At 54.8% G+C, this 20,427-nt stretch overlaps 1 protein-coding gene across 30 annotated transcripts in view; it reads left to right on the forward strand.

The window, feature by feature from the left end:
• The first annotated feature begins 6 nt into the window (after positions 1-6).
• The window catches only part of NRXN2 (neurexin 2), a 96,103-nt gene continuing 75,682 nt past the window's right edge, over positions 7-20,427 (forward strand). For 22 of the 30 annotated variants that reach the window (XM_029957535.1, XM_029957558.1, XM_029957549.1 and 19 more), the window contains exons 1-3: positions 7-399; positions 14,018-14,035; positions 19,737-19,766. In XM_029957535.1, coding sequence (XP_029813395.1) covers positions 9-399; positions 14,018-14,035; positions 19,737-19,766 — 439 coding nt within the window. In that variant the 5' untranslated portion in view covers positions 7-8. The remainder of the gene's footprint in view (positions 400-14,017; positions 14,036-19,736; positions 19,767-20,427) is intronic. The other 8 variants (XM_029957552.1, XM_029957556.1, XM_029957563.1 and 5 more) reach the window with 2 other exon arrangements.

A 20,427-nucleotide genomic window follows, 5' to 3' on the forward strand; every position in this document is an offset into this window, starting at 1 on the left:
GCTGGCACATGGTGCTGCTGACCCGCGACGCGCGCCGCACGGCGCTGGCGGTGGACGGCGAGGCCCGCGCCGCCGAGGTGCGCTCCAAGCGGCGCGAGATGCAGGTGGCCAGCGACCTGTTCGTGGGCGGCATCCCGCCCGACGTGCGCCTCTCGGCGCTCACCCTCAGCACCGTCAAGTACGAGCCGCCCTTCCGCGGCCTCCTGGCCAACCTGAAGCTGGGCGAACGTCCTCCCGCGCTCCTGGGCAGCCAGGGCCTGCGCGGCGCCGCCGCGGACCCCCTGTGCGCGCCCGCGCGCAACCCCTGTGCTAACGGCGGTCTCTGCACCGTGCTGGCCCCCGGCGAGGTGGGCTGCGACTGCAGCCACACGGGCTTCGGCGGCAAGTTTTGCAGCGAAGGTGAGCAGGGGGGAGCTGCCGCTGGGCTCCGGGGGCGGGGCGGGGGCGGGGTGTGGGGGTGGGTGCAGGGGGGAGGTGCTCGGTAGCGAGGGGCTGCCTGCGCGCAAGTCCTGGGGTCGCGCGGCCTGGGGGGGCGGCTGCGGGCCGGCGGGGTCCGGTGCGAGAGAGTGTGGGAGTGTGTCCCAGCACGCGAGGGCCGTGAGGCGTGTCCTTGTGAGGGGCAGGTGAGGACGCCTGTCCCAAGGAGAGGGAGCGTGTGGCTAGCCGTGACCTGTGTGGGCGTGGCCAGTGCGTGCCCTGGCGCGGTCAGTGGGTAGGACTGTGTAGTCTGGTCCTGTAAGGGGCCGTCGAGAGGATGGGGGTCCGACCCTTGGGGCCCTGTGCAGGGTGGTTGAGGGAGTGTGTGCACTTGGTCCGTGGGTGCGAAGTCTTGGGTGCGGGGAGTGTGGGGGGGTTAAGGTCTGGGCCTGGGGCGGAGCCCTGAACTAGGCCTGTGTGGCCCACAAGGCTATGGGAGTGCGGGGCCAGGAGGGTGGGAGGGCTGTCGGGATGGGGGCGGGGCGTGAAGGGCGGTGGGTGGGGGCCTGGGCGGGGTCTGCGAGGGGCGGGCCCGGTGGGCCTTGGAGCGCTGGGCCGAACTCCCGAGTGTTTGCAAGTGTAGAGCTGGGAGCGCGGCGGGCTCACCCGGGACAGGACCGGGGGATGAGGGGGAGAAGGGGACGGGACGCCGGCTCTGCGACCGCAGGGGAGGGAGAAGGAGAGATGGCGAGGTTATGACTGGAAAGGGACTTTCGGGGAGGGAGAACTTTCGCGAGCGCCCCAGCTGTGAGAGGCGGAGCTGGGTGATGTGAAGCGCCAGGCCCGGGGCCCTAGGGGCTGTGGTTCAGGGGGTTGGGGAAAGGGCGACTTGAAGGGGCCTGTTGTGCTTTGGCAGGCCGGGAAGTGGGGGAGACGTTATCCATCAGTTTGGGGTCGGGGGTGGCCATAGCCTTCCGCTTTGATCTGTGGCCGCGGGCATGCTTTCCCCTGCCGCAGACCCCTAGAAGCTGTGGGCCCCCTAGTAGCTGCGTGTGTCTGCCTCCCCCCCCCCCGCGTATGCGCGTGTGCACGTGTGCGTGTACACGTGTGCCCCCACAAACTAGTGCGGCCCTGGGACTGCTTTGGGGACGGATGCTGCCCTGGCTGTGAGCATGTGGACAGCCACCCATGGAGCCCAGTCTGCAGGTGTGGCCCTGGGTTTGAGGTGTGCAGAATTTTGACTGTGTATCTGTCGTTGTGGCAGAGGAATCCATAAGGAAAGCGTCTGGATTACTTTTGTGGGCTTATCTGCATGAGGTTGCGGGATGTATCTTCAGGAAATGTGTGTATGACGTTAACCTGACACCTTCTCACCTTTTCTCGGAGGAGTTCTGGTGCTCCCTAAACTGTGAACGTGTGTCTGTGTGTGTTGGCTTGCACGCAGAGGCTGTGAGTCTGGCAGTGTGTGCGTTATGTGCAGATGGTCTGCTTGAATAGTAGTGTTTACAGATAGGAGTCCAGGGCCCAGGAGAGTGATCAGTACGCACGTGCAAGGCATGTGCTCGTGTGTCGGTTCCCGTGCGCCTTTGTGTTATTGCGAGACCTCAGGAAGACGCTGAACTCCACAGGGAATCTTTCTTTCCATGACTTTGGATTGGATTCTCTATGAGCTTCCCTTCGAAGCCTTTCTAAGAAAAGTAGGATGGTCGCATCTGGGTGGCTCAGTCCGTTGAGTGTCTGACTCTTTTTAAAAAATTTTTATGTTTATTTATATTTTGAGAGAGAGAGACAGACAGAGCATGAGTTGGGGGAGAGCAGGGAGAGAGAGGGGGACACAGAATCCGAAGCAGGCTCCAGGCTCTGAACTGTCAGCACAGAGCTCGATGTGGGGCTCGAGCTCATGAGCTGTGAGATCCTGACCTGAGCTGAAGCCGGACATTCAACCGACTGAGCCACCCAGGCCCCCCACATGTCTGACTCTTTTTTTTAAATTAAATAGTTTATAATCAAGTTGGTTTCCATATAACACCCAGTGCTCTTTCCCACAAGTGCCCCCCTCCATGACCATCAACCCCTTCTGACTCTTGATCTTGACTCAGGTCATGATCCCAGAATTGTGGAACTGAGCCCACCATAGGGCTCTGTACTGAGCATGGAGCGTACTTAAGATTCTCTCTCTCTCTCTCTCTCTCTCCCCCTCTCACCTCTTCCTCTCTCTCTCTCTCTCTCTATGCCCCTCTCACCTCTCCCTCTCTCTCTCTCTCTCTCAGATAAATAAATAAGCAAACATAGGATGAACCATGCCTCCAACTGTTGCAAGGGGAATTTGAGTTGAAGAGCGGTTATGGCAGCTGGTCCATGGTCTCACTGGCTTAATTGGGCCTGAGTGTTTGAAAAATGCAGCCAGAGGCACATTGGTCAACCTTGTGTCCTTTCCCTGAAAGGATTTATTGGCCAGAGGCTCCCAGTGAACCGCAAAGTGCGTGCTTCAGAGTGCGGGTTGTGTCACAGAGGTGTGTTGGAGTGCCCGTGTGTGGGAGGGACAGTTGTGTGTGTCATAGGGACGTGTTGGGTGTGTATGGACTGAATGTTCGAGTTAGCTGCGTTGGAGCTGGGAGATGGCTGTGTATCTGACTCATTGCGTGTGTGTGCGTGTGTGCACGCGTGTGCTCGTGTGTGTGTGCGTGTGTGGGCGGGGGAGATTCATGAAGGAAAAGGAAAAGGAGATGTGAGGTGGGTGTCAGACAGCTGGTAGAAGCAGGGTTGCCTCTGTGTGTGTGTGTGTGTGTGTGTGTGTGTGTGCGTGCGTGCGTATGTGTGTGTATGCGTGTGCGTGTGTGTGTGTGTGTTGAGGTAGTGGCGATGCTTTCTCTGTGACAAAAGGGCAGGGATATTCCTCTCTATTACTTGCACCTAATATAGTACCAGGCACTTAGTGGGTGTTTGATAAAAATTTGTGGAATGAATTAAGAGACATTAATAAGTATTTGAGAGAATGAAGTCTGGCGTGAGGCTGCACGTGTTTGTGAAGATCTGTGTGCGTGTATTTTCGGATATATGTTGTGGGTGGGCACGGTCTTGTAAGCACTGACTGTCGTCTGGAGATGACGGCCAGTGACAGCCCTGCTGATTTGCCTCCCTCTCCCGCCCTGTGACCTCATTCCCTCTCCTTACATTTATTCCTATTTCCTGGGCAGCTTTGGCGATCTCCTGTGCTCATTAGACTTCTAGTACACTCTCATTCAGCCAAGAAGGAAAGGAATACACTCCCACCCCTGAGTATTGGGGTTGAGGATGAAGACTTTGGGGGGAATTGGCCTGACTCTTCATCTCTGAGATAGATCTCAGGGCCAGGGTCCCCACATTTCCCCAGAAGTCCTAGTCATTTCATTATTAAAACAATTTTTAAATGTTTATTTATTTCTGAAAGAGAGAGGCAGAGCACAAGCAGGAGAGGGGCAGAGAGAGAGGGAGACACAGAATCCGAAGCAGGCTCCAGGCTCTGAGCTGTCAGCACAGAGCCCGATGCGGGGCTCAAACCAATGAACTGTGAGATTATGATCTGAGCTGAAGTTCGACGCTTAACCGACTGAGCCACCCAGGCGCCCCCCCAGTCATTTCTTTACTATCTGCTTTGAGTGATTCTCAACTTTTTTGAGATTGTAGGCATTTTAAAAACAAGTTTATTTATTTTGAGAGAGAGAGAGAGAGAGAACATGTTGGGGGTGGGGCAAAGAGAGAGGAGAAACAGAATCCCAAGTAGGGTCTGTGCTGTGCAGAGCCTAATACGGGGCTCCAACCCATGAACTGTGAGATCATGACCTGAGTGGAAGTCAAGAGTACGATGCTTAACCGACTGAGCCACCCAGGCGCCCCACGATTGTGGGCATTTTTAAAGGTCAGTAATTCTTAGTACCCTTTCCAAACAGTGGTTATTTTTGTATATTTGTTGTGAGACTAGATGACTCAAAGCTACTATGAATTCAGGAAAGCTTTTAGATGGCTTTGATGTTATATTTGCCATTGTGGTTAATCAAATATACCTTAGAAAAAATATTTTAGCTTTATACACAGGACGTATCCAACTGGGTTTAGTATTTTTTAAAATATTTTTTTAACATTTATTTAATTTTGAGAGACAGAGTGAGACTGTGAGTGGGGGAGGGGCAGAGAGAGAAGGAGACACAGAATCCAAAGCAAGCTCTGGGCTCTGAGCAAAAGTTTAGCACAGAGCCTAATGCGGGGCTTGAACCCATGAACCATGCAATCATGACCTGAGCCAAAGTCGGACACTTAACCAACTGAGCCACCCAGGCGCCCAGACCTGGCTGCTGTATGTGGTGTGCATATAGATCTGTGGACCCTTTGGGACCCCCGTGCCTTCCTGGGTCTGAGCTTACCCATTGACTAAGAACTTCCCTATTAGGATATCTGGTTTTTTTCTTTTTCCCTCTGGCCAGGGGCGGGAGGTCTGGCCACAGGTAATTGAAGATAGAGCTAAGTATGAGTAACTGAGTGTGAGTACCCACTGCCGATTTTCTGCCAGAGCTGGGATGGAGCAGACTGGGATTTGCATGTGAATTCCTTGTGTTGCTCATGTGTGTGGATAAAGGGCTGAAAAGTGATCAAGGAAAGGGGTGTGTGGGTGTGTGTGGGAGACCTCGAGGGGAACGGAGGCCCAGATGTGGAGGACGGAGTGGCAGGGGGTACCTGGCTTGGGAGAGGAGTAGGAAACCAGGAGCAGTGCCTCGCCGCCAGGAGGTGTGTTATTCACGTGTGTCTTTCTTCCTTTTTCTCAGTTTATTTATTTATTTTTGAGAGAGACTGAGAAGGTGTGAGTGGAGGAGGGGCAGAGAGGGAGGGAGAGGAGAGAGAATCCCAAGCAGGCTCTGCATGGTCGGCACAGAGCCCACTGCGGGGCTCGAACTCATGAAACTGTGAGATCATGACCTGAATTGACACCAAGAGTCGGACGCTTACTCGACTGAGCCCCCCAGGTGCCCCTCACATGTGTGTTTCTTGAGTTTGCTGCTGATTGAATTCAACACGTAGTTCTCGAGGCCGCCTTTGTGATAGGACATGAATTGAGGGCTGAAGGGGAGGGCTAGAAATGAATAAGACGTTGCTCTGAGTGTTGACTGTTTAATTGGGGAAACAGATAAAAAAAAAAAAAGCAGTCCAGTATGTGGTTAAGAGGACAGATTCTGCAGCCAGACTGCCTGGGCAATGACCTTGAATTTCAGCTCTCTCCACCCTGATTTCCTTTCCTGGAAAATGGGGGTAATAACAATACCTACCTCACGGAGCCGTCATGGAAAGTAAGTCTGCTAATTTATGGAAAGTGCTGAGAATAACGTCTGGCACACAGAAGAGTGTGGTCCGCGCCCAAAGAGACGGAGCAGGTAGTTCGGCTTAGTGATTAAACCCCAGCCTCTTGAGGCCCAGATGGGGGCTTCACTCTGACTTCTGCACTCACTGGGCCTGTGACAGCACGTGGGTGCCTAACCTTTGCACTAATTTGTCCTTGCGTGTAAATGGGGATAAGCACGCTTGTCTCACAGGTCTGTGGTAGAAGTTAAGTGAATGCTTGGCCCACGAGTAGAGTGTTAGGTCACAGGCAGGGCTCTTGGAGTTTTGAGGAAGGAGAGAGTTTACAAGTTGGAGGGTGGTGGTCAGTAATATGAGGCATGCTACTGAAGACTGACCTTGAATATGGATGAGTAAGCTTGGGTGGAGGAGGCCACCGTGGGCAGCCCTGATAGGAACAAAGGCATGGAAGGAAGGGACGTGTACGTCATGGCCGTTGAGGGGCACCAAGCATATAAGGCAAGTAGTGGAGTCTAAAGCAGGAGAATCAGGGGCGTCTGGGAGGCTCAGTCGGTTAAGCATCCGACTCTTGATTTCAGCTGAAGTCATGAGTGTAAGCCTCCTACGGGGCCATCAGTGCAGGGCCTGCTCGAGATTCTGTCTCTCCCCCTGCCCCTACCCCTACCCCGCTTGCCCCCTCTCTCAAAATAAATAAATATGCTTTAAATAAAGTAAAATAAAGCGGAAGAAGCAGGTTGGAGCCAGGTCTTGGAGTTCTGACTTAAATCATCCAACCAACATTTACTGGAGGCTATGTATGGGTATCGGCAAGTGAAGCCACAAAAGAATTTTGAGCAGATTTATGAATCACCAGAGCTATACATCAGAAGCCGGGAGTGTGGTGTAGAAGGATTTTGGAGGGGGGCAGAGTTAGGCAGCGGAGACATCCGTGGGGAGATAGAAAGAGATAGCTGGGAGGGGCTGGGCGATGGAAAGAGATCTTGAGGTCATGAGCCTACTTGTCTGGGCGAGGGGCGAGGGAGGGTGGCGGTCCTTGGGAGCCGTCGTTGAGATGCAAGGACTCTGCCTCTGGCACTTGGGGGTGCGGGAAGAGTGAGAGGTGAGGGGGCTTCAGGGTTCCTGGGTTGGAAGGAGGTAGAGGGATGAAAGGAAAGGGGAAGCAGGGAGGGGCGCGGGGTTGGACCACAGATCCCGTTGAACCCCTCAGCCTTCTTAGAAGCATCCAGGCTGTTGGAAATTCGAGACCAGAGCTTTGAGTTGGAGGCAGGGCTGCGGATGGAGACCTGGGCACACGCACCACAGGGTGTACGTGGAGAGGGAGTATTTGAAGCTTCTGGAATCAGAGGAGGTGGCCAAGGAGAAGGTGAAGAGACTTCAAAGGAGCCCACACTTGGGAGTGGAGGGAGAGGCGTGCCCACAGCCACGGCCAAGGAGCCAAGGAGCCATTAGAACAAAAAGAGACTGGATCACACAGCCAAGGGGGCAGAGCTGGGGCCTCAGAGCCAGTGAGCGTTTATTGGTGCTTGAATGCTTTATGTCATTTACTCCTGTGACCGCTGGATCTGAGAATCCTGCTGCCCTCCCCGCCCCCCACCTGCCCGGTCCATTCTGCCTCTAAAGGCTCAGGCAGGTGGTGCACTGTGTCCGTGTATTACTTGCCTTTGGTTTATTGGGGTATTTAGGGACCAGGTCTCATCAGAAACCTAGTAACACCCACATTCTTCAGGTCACAGCATCTCCCGTAAGCCAGCGTGGGATGAGGGCATTCCTGTGTTTGTCAGTCAGCTGTCCCCGTGCTGAGAGAGGGCAGCGGCGACGGATCGGTAAAATCTCGGCCTCCCGGAGCCCTCCGGGAGGGACTCACCCTGGAAGGTGGAGCGTTTTCCCACTTAAAATACACAACTCCCCGAAGGCGGAAGCGTGTCAGATGGAAATCTTTCAGAGATACGTTGTGCACCCCTCTCCCTCCCCTAAGCACAATATTTGGAAAGTGATTTAACCTTTTCCGGATGAGTCAGGATGTCGTGATTCCCCTCAGGTATTGCATTGGACTGTCACACAGTGGTTCCTTCCTGGAGGTTTGTCCCTGCCTGAAATGCTGCCTGACTGCTGCACTGTGGATTTCTTATATTAGCCTTTCCTGATTTTTCCACCTCCGCCCTTACGGGGAGCTGTCAGGGAGCAGCCCACAGCTGTGTCTCCCTCCCTCCCTCCCTCTCTCTCTCTCTCTCTCTCTCTCTCTCTCTGTCTCTCTCTCTCTCCCTCCCTCCCTCTCTCTCTTCTCTTTGTCTCTTCATTTGCGAACTTGGAAATCAGCATTCTGGGTAAGGTCCGAGAGGCTCTCCTATGAGAAAATAACAGTTTTTCAGGCATAACCGTTAAGGGTGTTCATTTTGGCCGCTCAGAACTTTTTCTTTTCGTTTGTTCTGGTCTTCATCACTGTCCTTGAGAATGAATCTGCCAGAATCTTGAGTTACTAGGCAAGACAATACCATGCATGCCCTCTGGTGGGGCAGGCAAGACCCCTGTGTGTGAAAATTGACTAAATGAGGTCACGCAATGTGGAATCACGTCTGATGCCCGTGGTCCTGGGTGCAGTTTCTGCTGTAGAGACGGCTCCAGGCTCAAGAGAGCGGTGCAGGGAGCGACTGGTGACAGAGCCCAGAGCCCAGACATGTGTTCACAAGGAAAACCTCCAGCAGCAGAGTGGCTTAGAGTGAGGGCTGCCCAGGATCGGACCTGGCTCTGCTACTTGCTGTGTGTGTAAACTTGGACGATTTACTTAATCACCTTGTTCTTCACTGCCCTACTCTGTAAAAGGGAGGTTAGAATGTTGTTGTAAGGACTAAATGAGTTACATGGAAATCCTTTACAAAGCGCCAGGCACTATTCTAAATGATCGATAAATGTTACCATGATTATTAACCCTGGTGGTCAGAGAAGGCTGTGAGGAGGAGGAGGAGGAGGAGGAAGAGGGGGAGGACTTGGTTAGATCTTGAAGGAGGACTGAGTGAGATTTGGGAAGGTGGAAAAGAAAGGAAAGGGCTTTCTCTCCAGGTTAACAGCCTGAATGAGAAGTCTAGGAGATGGGAGTGGGGGGCAGCTGAGGAGACCATGATGGTCATGCTTTGGGGGAGATAAGATCAAAACTGAAGATTATGTTTTTTTAATTTTAATTTTTTATTTTTGAGAAACAGAGAGAGACAGCGTGAGCAGGGGAGGGTCAGAGAGAGAGAAAGGGAGACACAGAATCTGAAGCAGGCTCCAGGCTCTGAGCTAGCTGTCAGCACAGAGCCCGACATGGGGCTCGAACCCACAAACCATGGGATCATGACCTGAGCCGAAGCCGGACGCTCAACTGACTGAGCCCCACAGGTGCCCCCAGAACTGTAGATTAAAGTCAGCTTCTAAAAAGCCTTGACTTCCAGCCAAGGATGTAGCCCATTGAAAATGTTGAAGGCAGACAGATCTGGGTTCAGATTTTGAGTCTGGTCCTCACCAGCCATGTGCCCCTGGACAAGTTTCTAACACCTTTTGAGCCAGAGTTTCCCCAGTCTCTACCAGAGTAGTAACAGTGTGGCCCGAGGAGGTGGCAACGGGAGGAACTGAGACAACGCACGGACAGAGCCAGGTGGCAACGGGAGGAACTGAGACAACGCACGGACTTGAAGTACTCAGCATGTGAGAAGCGTTTTTGATTACTCATTCAACAAACATAGGCATGCCTTTTTCTGAGCCAGGAACTGTGCGCGCAGCTGGAGGTAGAGATGAATGAGACATTGTCCTTGCTCTTGGATATCACACAGTGCAGTCAGGAAGCAGACATGGAAACGCAGTTGCAATGGAGATACAATAAGGGAAATAATGACACAATGTGCATATTGAAAGCTGGCACAAAAGTGAGGTGGCCAGGGGCACCTGGGTGGCTCAGTCGGTTAAGCGTCTGACTCTTGATTTCGGCTCAGGTCATGATCTCACAGTTGGTGTGTTGGAGCCCCGCGTCCCCACTGACAGCACAGAGCCTGCTTGGGATTCTCTTTCCCCTCTCTGCCCGCCCCTCAACTCCCCCTCTGTGTGTGCACACTCTCTTTCAAAGAAGCTTAAACATTTTTTAAAAAAGGGGCGCCTGGGTGGCTCAGTCAGTTAAGCATCCAGCTTCAGCTCAAGTCATGATCTCGTGGTTTGTGGATTTGAGCCCTGCTCTCTGCTGTCAGGAGGGAGCTGGCTTTAGGTTCTCATCCCCCTCTCTGCCCCTCCCCTGCTCATGTGCTCCTCCTCTCTCTCTCAAAAATAAACATTTAAAACAATTAAAAAGAGAAGAGTGGCCAAAAAAAAAAAAAAAGAGAGAGAGAGAGAGAGAGAGAGAGGTGGCTAGCCCGGTCTGCCTGGGAGGTCAGTGGGAACAAAAACAGGTATACAGACCTGGTCTTAAAACAAGAGTTGGTTGGGGCACCTGGGGGGCTCAGTCGGTTAAGTCGCCGACTTCAGCTCAGGTTATGATCTCACAGTTTGTGAGTTCAGACCCCGCGTTGGGCTCTGTGCCGTCAGCTTGGAGCCTGGAACCTGCTTCGGATTCTGTGTCTGCCTCTCTCTCTGCCCCTTCTCTGCTTGTTCTCTGTCTCAAAAATAAATAAATATTTAAAAAATTAAGGAAGCAAAACAAAACCAGAATTGGCTTTCTTAGGCAGCTGAGGGTGGCAGGAGTGGGCACAGAGAAAGGGGTTTCAAGCTGAAGGAATGGTATGGGCAGAAGTGGGGCACGTTAGGGAAATGGACCCCAGTGAGGGTGGCTGGAGGCTGGGTTGTTTGCAGGAAAGGAGGCTGGAGGGAGGCGTGGCCAGACTTTGAATGTACTTTCCTGAGAACACAGGACTTTATCCTGGAGGCACTGGGAAGCCTTGGAGGGTTTTTAAAAATGTTTATTTATTTTTGAGAGAGAGAGAACGAATGGGAGGGGCAGTGAGAGAGGGAGACAGAGAATCCAAAACAGGCTCCAGGTTCTGAACTGTTAGCACAGAGCCCGACACGGGGCTCAAACTCACAAACTGTGAGATCATGACCTGAGGTAAAGTCGGACACTTAACCAACTGAGCCACCCAGGCGCCCCAGCCTTGGAGGGTTTTAAGCAGGGTTGTGACTTGGTTGGACCACTGTGGCGGTATGTGGACTATGAACTGTAGGGAAAAGACTGGCTGTGGGGAGAGATCATTTCAGAGGCTTATTAATGTTCCGAGGAGAGGATCTGAGAAGGGTCTGGCCTTGGGGCTGTGCTGGGGGAGTGGGGGGGATGGAGGGATGGAAAACACTTCTAGGAGTCTTGTTTAGTGTTTAGGGTTTTAGAAGGTGGAAGTGTCAGGAGCCATGATGGGTATGACAACATCAGCAAGGCTGATCTCTGGGTGTCTGCCTTGGTCAGGGACAGCAGACAGGAGGAGGGGGCTCGTGGGGGGAGGGTCAGGAGGGCCATCTTAGACGCGTTGAGGGTGAGAAGCCCGTGAGACACTCAGGTGCTACCCCAAGTTCCAGAGACTAGTGAGGCTAATGTATGAGATGCAGGTTGGGGGTCACGGGCACTTGGGCACGTGGCTCACCAATGGCATCTCGAGCCTGGCAGAGTGGGGGACACGTAGTGGGCGCTCAGGAAGCGTTGGCTGAAGGCAGTGCCTTTGCCAGATGCAGGGGAACGGGCACGTTGTTGCGGGGGTGGGGACAGGCATGGCTTAGAGCTTGGACGTGGGAGAGCTGTCTGAGTCACTGCTGAGCAGACCGACGGGGATGCCAGACTGGCGTCCAGGGAAGAGCCCCAGTCTGCAAACACAGGTTTGGGAGTCCTTAAGCCACGGAAGTGAGCTCTCGCCACAGAACGTGGGCGGGTGGGGGGGGCAGGGAGGAGTGTGGAGGGCGCGGGAGTGAGCCTGGAGGGGTCTGTGATGGCAGGTGAGGGACACAGATGAATCCGCAGAAAGCAATGAGCTGCAGAGACAGAGAGGTCTCTCGGAGGCGTCTCTCGGAACCGGAGAGGGAGGAGTTGGGCCCCAGCCTGGTGTGGCCCACGATCTCGGCCGGCGGGAATGCTTTTTGAAATACCAGCCGCGTTGGAGTATCTAGTAATCATCGTGCCTCCTAGTGTGCACGGGTACTGGGGACACGCTGGCGTTGACTGACCGGGGCCTCGGCACACCGGTTCCAAAGAGATCCGAGGGTTCCCCTTTCCAGCCCAGCATCACCCCTGGCCATAAAAGCGATGTGTTGCAGTTTCTTTAAGAAAATCGTTATATACACAGCCATTGGGGGATGTAGCCAGCAGGAAAGGTGTGTGTTTGTAACCCACGTAGATATGTAAAGGCGTGTGCGTGTGTGGGGGTGGGGGGGTGTTTAGCCAATGGAGAGAGGTGGATTGACAGATGGAAAGAGAGAGAGCGGTGTTCATCCCTGGGCATGAGTCTTTAGCCAGCGGAGGGAGTGTGGGGTGTGGCGGTGGTGCATGCATCTAATATTAGGTATTAGATCACCGTGTGGGTATCGATTCTGCATTCGGCCTGTGTGTGTATATTATGGAGGTGGTGGAAGGTCTGATAAATGACCCTGTGCATCTGCTTCTGGAGGATGGCTAACCCCCTAACAACGAACCAGCAAACAGCACAATATGATGTCGGAGGGAGGAGACCGTGTGCACATGCGTGCGCTGAACATCTGTTGGCGTGTCTACCTACGTGCACAGCTTGGGGCCCACATGCACATGTGTGTGTGTGTGTGTGTGTGTGTGTGTGTGTGTGTGCTTCCCTGCTGGGTCTGTATTGTTTTAAAATTTTTAAATGTTTATTTATTTTTGAAAGAGAGAGACAGACTGTGAGCAGGGGAGGGGCAGAGAGAGAGGGAGACACAGAATTGGAAGCAGGCTCTAGACCCGAAACAGGGCTCAAACTCACGAACCGTGAGATCATGACCTGATCCGAAGTCAGATGTGTTTTTTGTGTGTTTGTTTATTTGTTTTGAGAGAGAGAGCTCGAGCAGGGGAGGGGCCGAGAGAGAGAAGGGGAGAGAGAATCCTAAGCAGGCTCTGCACTGTAGTGCTGAGCTCGAGGTGAGGCTGGAACCCAGGGAACCGTGAGATCATGACCTGAGCTGAAATCAAGAGTCGGGCGCTTAACCGATCGAGCCCCCCAGGCACCCCTGGGTCTGTGTGTCTGTAGGTGGTGCCCGTTCTCTTCTGCCTGCGGCTCTGGTAGGTGGGCCCTGAGAAATGTCTGGAGAAGGGGGGCTTGTCCCTCCCCCAGAACCAGCCAGAGCCCAGCTTGCTTGAGGAGTTAAAACCTCGTTCAAGGAACTACCTCTCCCCTCTCCCCCTTCTACTCTCTCCTGGCCCATTTGGTGAACCTCAAGGCCAGGCCCAGGCGGGCCCCTAATAGGGGAGAGCTGGCTCCCCAAAGACTGTGACGAGACTTAGGGATGGGCCCCCTGCATTAGGACTCCCTCCCTCCCCTGAAATGGCCCATCCAGCCCCAGGGGGACGTCGGCTCACCCAGCTATTTATCTTAGAACCACAGGACCAGAGCCACGGGGCCTCAGGACCGATCTGGTCCATGTCTGTCATGGAAGAGGGACCGGTAGCTCAGAGAGGTTAAGTGACCAGAGTCACACAGCCCTTTGAGGCAGAACCGTGTTTCCTGACCTTGTATGGATAACGTTTCTCCCCTGGGGGGGTGGTGGGGGGTGGTGTGTGTGTGCACAGGCTTCGAGTGTGAGTTGCCTGAGAGGTTAAATGCGGCTCTGGATCGCTAGACGCTTATGTGTGTCAGTGTGTCACTGAGTGTGAGTGTGTCTTGGGTAAGCCCTATGTGAGCGTGTCCCCATCTGTCTCTGAGACACGGTGGAATGCAGGGGAGGAGCATGCCTGGGAGAGTCAAGTCTGCCTGACTGCCGCCCCTGGTTCTGCCTCCGCTTCTCCATGTGACCTTGAGCGTTCCCTTCCCTGTCCTGGGCCTCAGTTTCCTGAAATGCAACATGAGACGTGGGTCCTCCTGGGCGGTGTGACCTTGTGTGTGAGGCACTGACTCAGGGAACAGCTCCGTCTCTGTGTTGTCCCTAGCAGAGCCTTCCAGGTTGCGTGACTTGCGTCAGGGCGAGGGGATGGGGTGGGGGTGGGGGTAGCTCAGGGACCTTGAACTCATTCCTCCCCTTTGAACCCCGTCCTTGTTACTGTCACTAACTAGCCTTCCCTTTTTTCTTTCTCTCTCTGCCTCACCCTTTTCTGACCGTCCCTGGCTTACAGAGGAGCACCCCATGGAAGGTGAGTGATGCTTTCTGGTCACTGGGGTGGCGGCTCAGTCCCTGTGGGGGCCTTTGTGAGGGCGTGTCGTTGGCCCCTCGCGGGCCCCCTCTCCTGCCCGTGTTTGGGGCCCCTTGGGGAAGGATGTATGGGTGTCCTCTTGGCTCCCTCAGCCCCGCCCCTCGCCTGTTCCCTCTTTATCCGTTTGCTGGGGAGAATCGCCAGACAGAGGGCAGCCCCTACTAGTGCCAGTCTTCAGTGCCAGGCTGCCAACTGGCATTTCTTCTTCTTTAGGGAGGAGACAGGAGCGAGGGTGAAGGGACTGGAGGGTTCTGAAGTGCCCAGAAGTGAGTGAGGAGACACCGTTTTGCCCAGTCCAGCGGAGGAGCCTGAGGAGGGCCGTGCAGCCCTGGGGGTGGTGGTGCTTGTGGACGGTCTGCTCTGGGGGCTGAAGAGCGCAGGCAGGGGTGGGGGCCCGGGTCCCCGGGGCAGCGGGTGTAGGTAGGTGGCAGCTTCTCCGCCCTGACTGACACTCGGGCCCATAGTCAGGGGCTGTCTGCTTCTTCCTTCAGCCCAGGCCAAGGGCAAGGGCAAGGGCCGGAGTGTACCTCTCTTTGGAGTCCCTCTGTCCATTCTTTCCTTGTCTTCTGTTTTGTTTGCCTTTTCTTCTCTCTCCCTGGGTTCTGTCTTCACTATTCTTTTTCACGAGGGCTCTGTCCCTAGACCTCTTTCTTTGTCTCTGTCATTCCCCAGACTCTCTCTGGGCACCTGTCATTCTTTGAACCTTCCCCTCTGGCTTTGGTTTTCTCTCTCCCTTTTCCGCCTCCTCTGGGGTGGACTGGGTCAGGGAGAGGGGACGACCACATGGGATGGTCCGGGGCGGGGCTTCGGGGGCCCTCACATGGCCACCGAGGGGAGGACGGCCAGCAAGGGGGGGCGGGAGACGGGGTCCGGTCACCAGACCTGTCCCATGGAGACAGCACGAAGCATGTGGGAGGTGGGAGGGGTACAGGAGCTCTGGGCTGAGAGCTCCCTGGGCCTGTCCCCCCCCCCCACCATGCGGGAGGAGGAGGGGGGAGCACCCAGGATGCAGGAGTCCTGGGCGAGAAAGAAGGGGAGCGCTTTCAGCTCGAGTGTGGGCCGGAATCCAGTCTTGCTTGTGGTGTCCACGGTTCGACTTGTCTCCTCCCCTTGGGCGTCTTCAGTTCCCCCGGTCCTGGCGGGCAGGCACCCACTTCTGTGTGTTGTGTGAGATCGAGTGAGAGAGCATGTGTGAGAGTGTGTGTGTGCACGTGTGTGAGAATGTGTATGTGTGTGTGCATGTTTATATGTGTGTATGTGTGTACGTGTGAGACTGTGTGTGCATGTGAGTGTGTATATGGGCACGTGATTGTGAGAGAGTTTGAATGTGAGAGTGTATATGCATGTTACATGTATGAGAGAATGTGTATGTGTGTGAACGCACATGAGTGCGTATGCACGTGCCAGTACATGTGAGACTGTGTATGTGTGTGCACATGTGTGAAAGTATATGTGTGCACGTGTAAGAGTGTGAATGAAAGTGCATGTGAGAGGGTGTATCTGTGGACACGTGTGAGCACATATGTATATGTGTGCATGTGAATATGCATGCACGTGTACATGTGTGTGCGCGCGTGCAGGTGTGAGAGTGTGTGTCTGCACTGTGTGAATGTGTATGTGTGCACATGAATGTACAGGTGTGAGTGTGTAGTGTGTGCACGTGTGTGAGTGTGTTGGTGCAGGTGTGTTAGAGAGTGTATCTGTATGCACATGTGAGAGTGTGTATGTGGAGAGTATGTGTGAGTGTGTAGGTGCAGGTGTGTTAGAGAGTGTATCTGTATGCACATGTGAGAGTGTGTATGTGGAGAGTATGTGTGAGTGTGTAGGTGCAGGTGTGTTAGAGAGTGTATCTGTATGCACGTGTAAGAGTGTGTATGTGGAGAGTGTGTGTGCACATGTGTGAGTGTTCAGGTGCAGCTGTGTGAGAGTGTGTATGTGTGTTCATGTGTGAGTGTGTATCTGTGTGCACATGTGTGAGTGTGTGTCCACAGGTGTGTTAGAGAGTGTATCTGTGTGCACGTGTGAGAGTGTGTGTATGTGTGTGCAGGTGTGTGAGCGTGTAGGTGCAGCTGTGTGAGTGTGTATGTGTGTGCATGTGTGTGAGAGTATGTATGTGAGTGCACACATGTGTGAGTGTGTACGTGCAGCTGTGAGAGTGTGTATCTGTGGGCACACGTGTTCATAGGGCTCTCCTGCTGTGTAGTGTCTGCATGCCTTCGTGCACATCTGTGCATGTGTGCTCGTGTGCACGGGCCTGTGTGTGCGTGGAGGCGTGGGCCTGTGTCATGTCCTCTGAGGCGTGGCCCCCGTCGCCGTGTGCCTCGGTAGCAGTGTCTGCATCGGCGTCTGCATCTCCGTGTCAGTGTTTACCTCTGTGTGCGTGAGAGTCTGTGTGTCTGGGTGGACGCAGCCTTCTGAGGGCTGGAGATAAGATTTAGTGCTGATGTGACTTTTACTTGCTCTTGATGTCATGTCTCCTCCGGAACAAAGGGAGAGATGGAGGGAGGAAGGGGGGGACGAGCCTGAAGGGAGAGGCTTGTGGGGAGGAAGAAGGGGGCAGAGAGATGGGAGGAAGGAGGGGGTAAGGAGAGGCAGGAAGAGGAAGTGAAGGAGGGGCAGAAAGGAGAGAACTGGGGAGGGGAGAACAACTAGACCAAAGAAGAAAGCAGGAGGGCTTTGGGGGGAGGTGACTGAGCCGGGGTGGGGGGGGACAGAAAAGGGGACAGTTCTCCTGCAAGCACGTAGGATCGGCAGGGACAAGAAGGGAAGCTGGGCTTTGGGGACGAGGCCTTGGACGCTCCTGAGCCGTATCTTGGGGCGGCGCGGTGGCCTGCTGGTTTGGAGGTGTGCTGCACGTGCCTGTGCGTGTGTGCGCACACCTGGGGTGTGGTGCATCTGTGTGTCTCTCTGTGACGTGTCTGCTTGTGTGTCTCTCAATCTTGTCCCCGTAACCAGCTTCCTTCTTTGGATGCTGGTCCTCTTGGGCTTCTGGTCGAAGAGTAAGGAGGGGACTGCGAGTGGGGACTGCAGTTTGGGGGGGCGGGGCTGGGACCTCCTCTGTGGCACAGTGCTCTGGATGCTGCAGTTCAGATCTTGGGGTCCCCTGTGGCTCCACCCTCTCTCCCCGTGCCCCAGCGCTGTGCCTCAGGCCTAGCTTTCTCCTAGGAACCCAGTCACCCTGCTCCCCAGCCCTCTTTGGGGAGACCGTTTGCCCCTCCTCCTTTGTCCCTAGCCTCTTGTAGCCGGCAGGGAAGACCCAGAAGCAGCCAGATAAAGTGCCCTAGGAAAGGACCCTTGGTAATGCCATCCATCACTGCCAGCCTTTTCTCCAGGGGTGGGAGGAGGGGCTGATGCCACAGGTGGATGTGGGGAGCGGCTTACCCAGGCAGGCTGGGCAGGAGGAAGGAGCCCGGATTTCAGACCTGGGAGACCGGGAGGTGGGTGGCTGGGGGCTAGGGCGTGGCAGGAGGCTTTAGGGAGGGCACCCTAAGGCCAGGCTGGGCTGAGCTGTGGGTAGCCCGGGCAGGGAACTGGCCTCCCCTTCACCAACATGGCTGGTGCTGTCACGCCTGAGGGAGCTGAGCAGCTGGTTGCCGTGGTGACAGAGGGAGCCTGCTGAATGCTAATGAGGCTGCCTAGGAGCTGGGCAGTGGAAGGGTCTGCAGGGGGAGAGCCGTAGCTCCCTCCCCACCCCTGCCCCTCCTCCCATGAGCAGTAGTCAAGGCCTCAGGAGACAGAGGGCCAGTCATAGGGCACCCAGCTCCTGCACCTAGATTTCCAAGGATGGGAGCCTGCAGGCAAGGTTATTTCTGCCAGGAAGGGTTGGCTGAAGGTTTAGGGCTCTGGGTGTCGCTCCTATATTTATGGGGTTTGGAAGAAGATCTGGGTAGATCTTGGGGAAAGTTTATGGGGTGAGGGGCATTCAGAGCGAGGAATACGACTCAGTCCAAATGCTTGGTCCTTCTTCCCTTCTGCAGCCACAGAGGCGGGGAGGGACCCCAGCCTTTCCCCCAAGAAAGGAGAAGAGGGCACCGTGAGCCTCGCCCACATCTGCAGGGGTCAGGCCTTTGGCCCCTGGCCGCCCCCTTCCCAGCCTCCTGGCTGCCTTTCCTCTTGGAGCACAGGCATCCTGGGCTCAGCTTCATCTCAGAGGAACTCAGAGTCTTTATCTTGATTGTACCACCCTGGCCTGGCTTTTTGTCCCTAGGGCCACCATCTCACAGCACTGGGATGGTTTCCAAGGGCTGTTCCCTCCCCACTATTTCTTGCTAGATACCTCGGATGCGGGGGCGGGGGGGGGGGCGGGGAGGCAGGGTGTCAGCCTTGCTGTGGGACCCCGTGCCGCTAGCCAGCCTCTCCGGGACAGGGAGTTCCGTGGCCGCTCTTCTCTGGGGCCTAGGATGCTGGTCCAAGAGGCCAGAGTCTTTCTCCCTAAGGTTTAGGAGGGCCCGGGTCAGGGCTGGACCAGGCTTTTTTCAAGGGACCGAAGTAACCCTGGGGAAAAAAAAAAAATCCCAGCCTGTCTTGCCCTCAGTCTTGGATATAGGGCTTCTGTCTTCCATTTTCCAAATTCAGCTTTTGGCTCATCTCAGAGAGAACCGGGCCAGAGAAAGGGGGTCTGTAGAGTCAACTTGACCTCTCACAGAGCTGGACCTCCTGCTCATGGGCCTTGGCTGTCCTCCTTGGTTCTTGCTGTCCCAGAGCACTGGCCCTAGACTCCTGGCCCTCCTTATGGAAGGAAGGATCCAAGCTCACCTCTTTGCTTCAATGTCTCCCTTTCTCCTATCTGCTTCTGCTCTAACTTTGTCCTCCCCAGCCGAGCCCCACTTTCCTTGTAGAATCCAGGAGCACAGCAATGCGTATGGAGGTTGTTGGGGGGTGGGTAGCTGGGACTTCAGAACCTGGACAGATGCCTTTCCAAAGCCCACTTTGCTGGGAGATTCCTCTTGGGCCCAAGCCCCGCCCCCTCCTCCCCAGGCTCACAGGGTTAAGGGCATGGGCTGGGGGTGGGGTCGGAGATCCCCCTTGCCCACTTAATCCCACGCTAACAGGACACTCTCTCTCTCTCCAGGTGGCTTTGATTTTTGTGTCGTGTTTTATTTTCTCCTCCATCTGAATCGTTTTTTCTCGTTGACTGTTTTTTTTTCTCTCCGCCTCCCGGAAGAAAAAAAAAAAGAAAAAAAGAAAAAGGAAAAAGCAACCCTCCCAGCCTCATGCTTCTCCTCCTTTTCCTTTTTTTTTCCGGCAAGAAGAAAAAAAAGAAACCAAATCTCCTCTCCCCCTTACAGTGACTCCCTGCCCCCACCCTCCCTCCGGTTCTGCCTGTACCCCATCACCCTCTCTGGTGCCCCCTTCTCTCTCTCTCTGTCTCCCCCCCACCTCATGCCCTCCCACCCTCTGTTTCCGGCATCGGCATCGGGGCCCCTCTCCTCAGCTTCCGGGCTGGGGGCTTTCCCCGATGTCTGTCACAAGTTAAAAAGGGTTTTTAAATTGTGGCAGCAAAAGCTTTTTTCTCCCCTCTCTCTGGCTGATTTTGATGACTCGTGTTTTCTGTTTCTTTCCCCCTTTTCTTTCTTTTTTCTTCTTTTTCTTCTTCTTCTTTTTTTTTTTTTCCTTTCTTTCTCTCCTTCCCCTTTCCAAGGTCCGGCTCACCTGACGTTAAACAGCGAAGGTATGGTTTGAAGTTCTGGATTGGATTGGATTGGATTGCCCCCAACCTGCGCCTGGATTTTCTGTTCCTCCCCCTGTTCTTCCCCGGCCTCCACCTGTCCTGCCTCCTTCCTGCCCTTCCTTCCTGCTTCCTCTGTCACGTCTTTATGTTATGTTCCTGGGGTGCTGGGGTGGGGGTGGGGGGCCGGCCCCACCCCCGTCTGTGCTCTCCCCTCCCCCGCCTTCCCTGATGCGCTCGCTCATTTCGCCCTCATCTCGCCTTGGTTTCTGACATCAAGAGATGTTTCAACTCCTGCCGTTGTCTCCAGTCACCTTTTTGCGTTTTCCTGGTAGTGTATCTTCTTTTTTCCTTCTCATGGTGGTGTTTTATTTCCTTCCACTCATTCTGATCATTCTTTCTTTTCTGTGGACCCAAACAAAAAGAGAAAAGCGTGGGCTGGAGAAAGCGGATCGTAGGCAGCCTCCCTGGCCTCACCCTGTTGCCGCCGTGGGATAGCCCCTCTATCCGCGGTGGCAGTGAGGAGGGGAGAGGCAGGGGGAGGAGGGGCAGGTGTCCCCTTGCCCACAGCCGTCCCACCGTCACCCTCACCCACATCTCTTGACCCTGTTTGACAGATGAGGACATTCAGGCCCAGAGAGATGAGGTGACTTGTTAGTGGTTA

This window comes from Suricata suricatta, chromosome 11 (genome assembly GCF_006229205.1).
Source record: "Suricata suricatta isolate VVHF042 chromosome 11, meerkat_22Aug2017_6uvM2_HiC, whole genome shotgun sequence".
NCBI lineage: Eukaryota > Metazoa > Chordata > Mammalia > Carnivora > Herpestidae > Suricata > Suricata suricatta.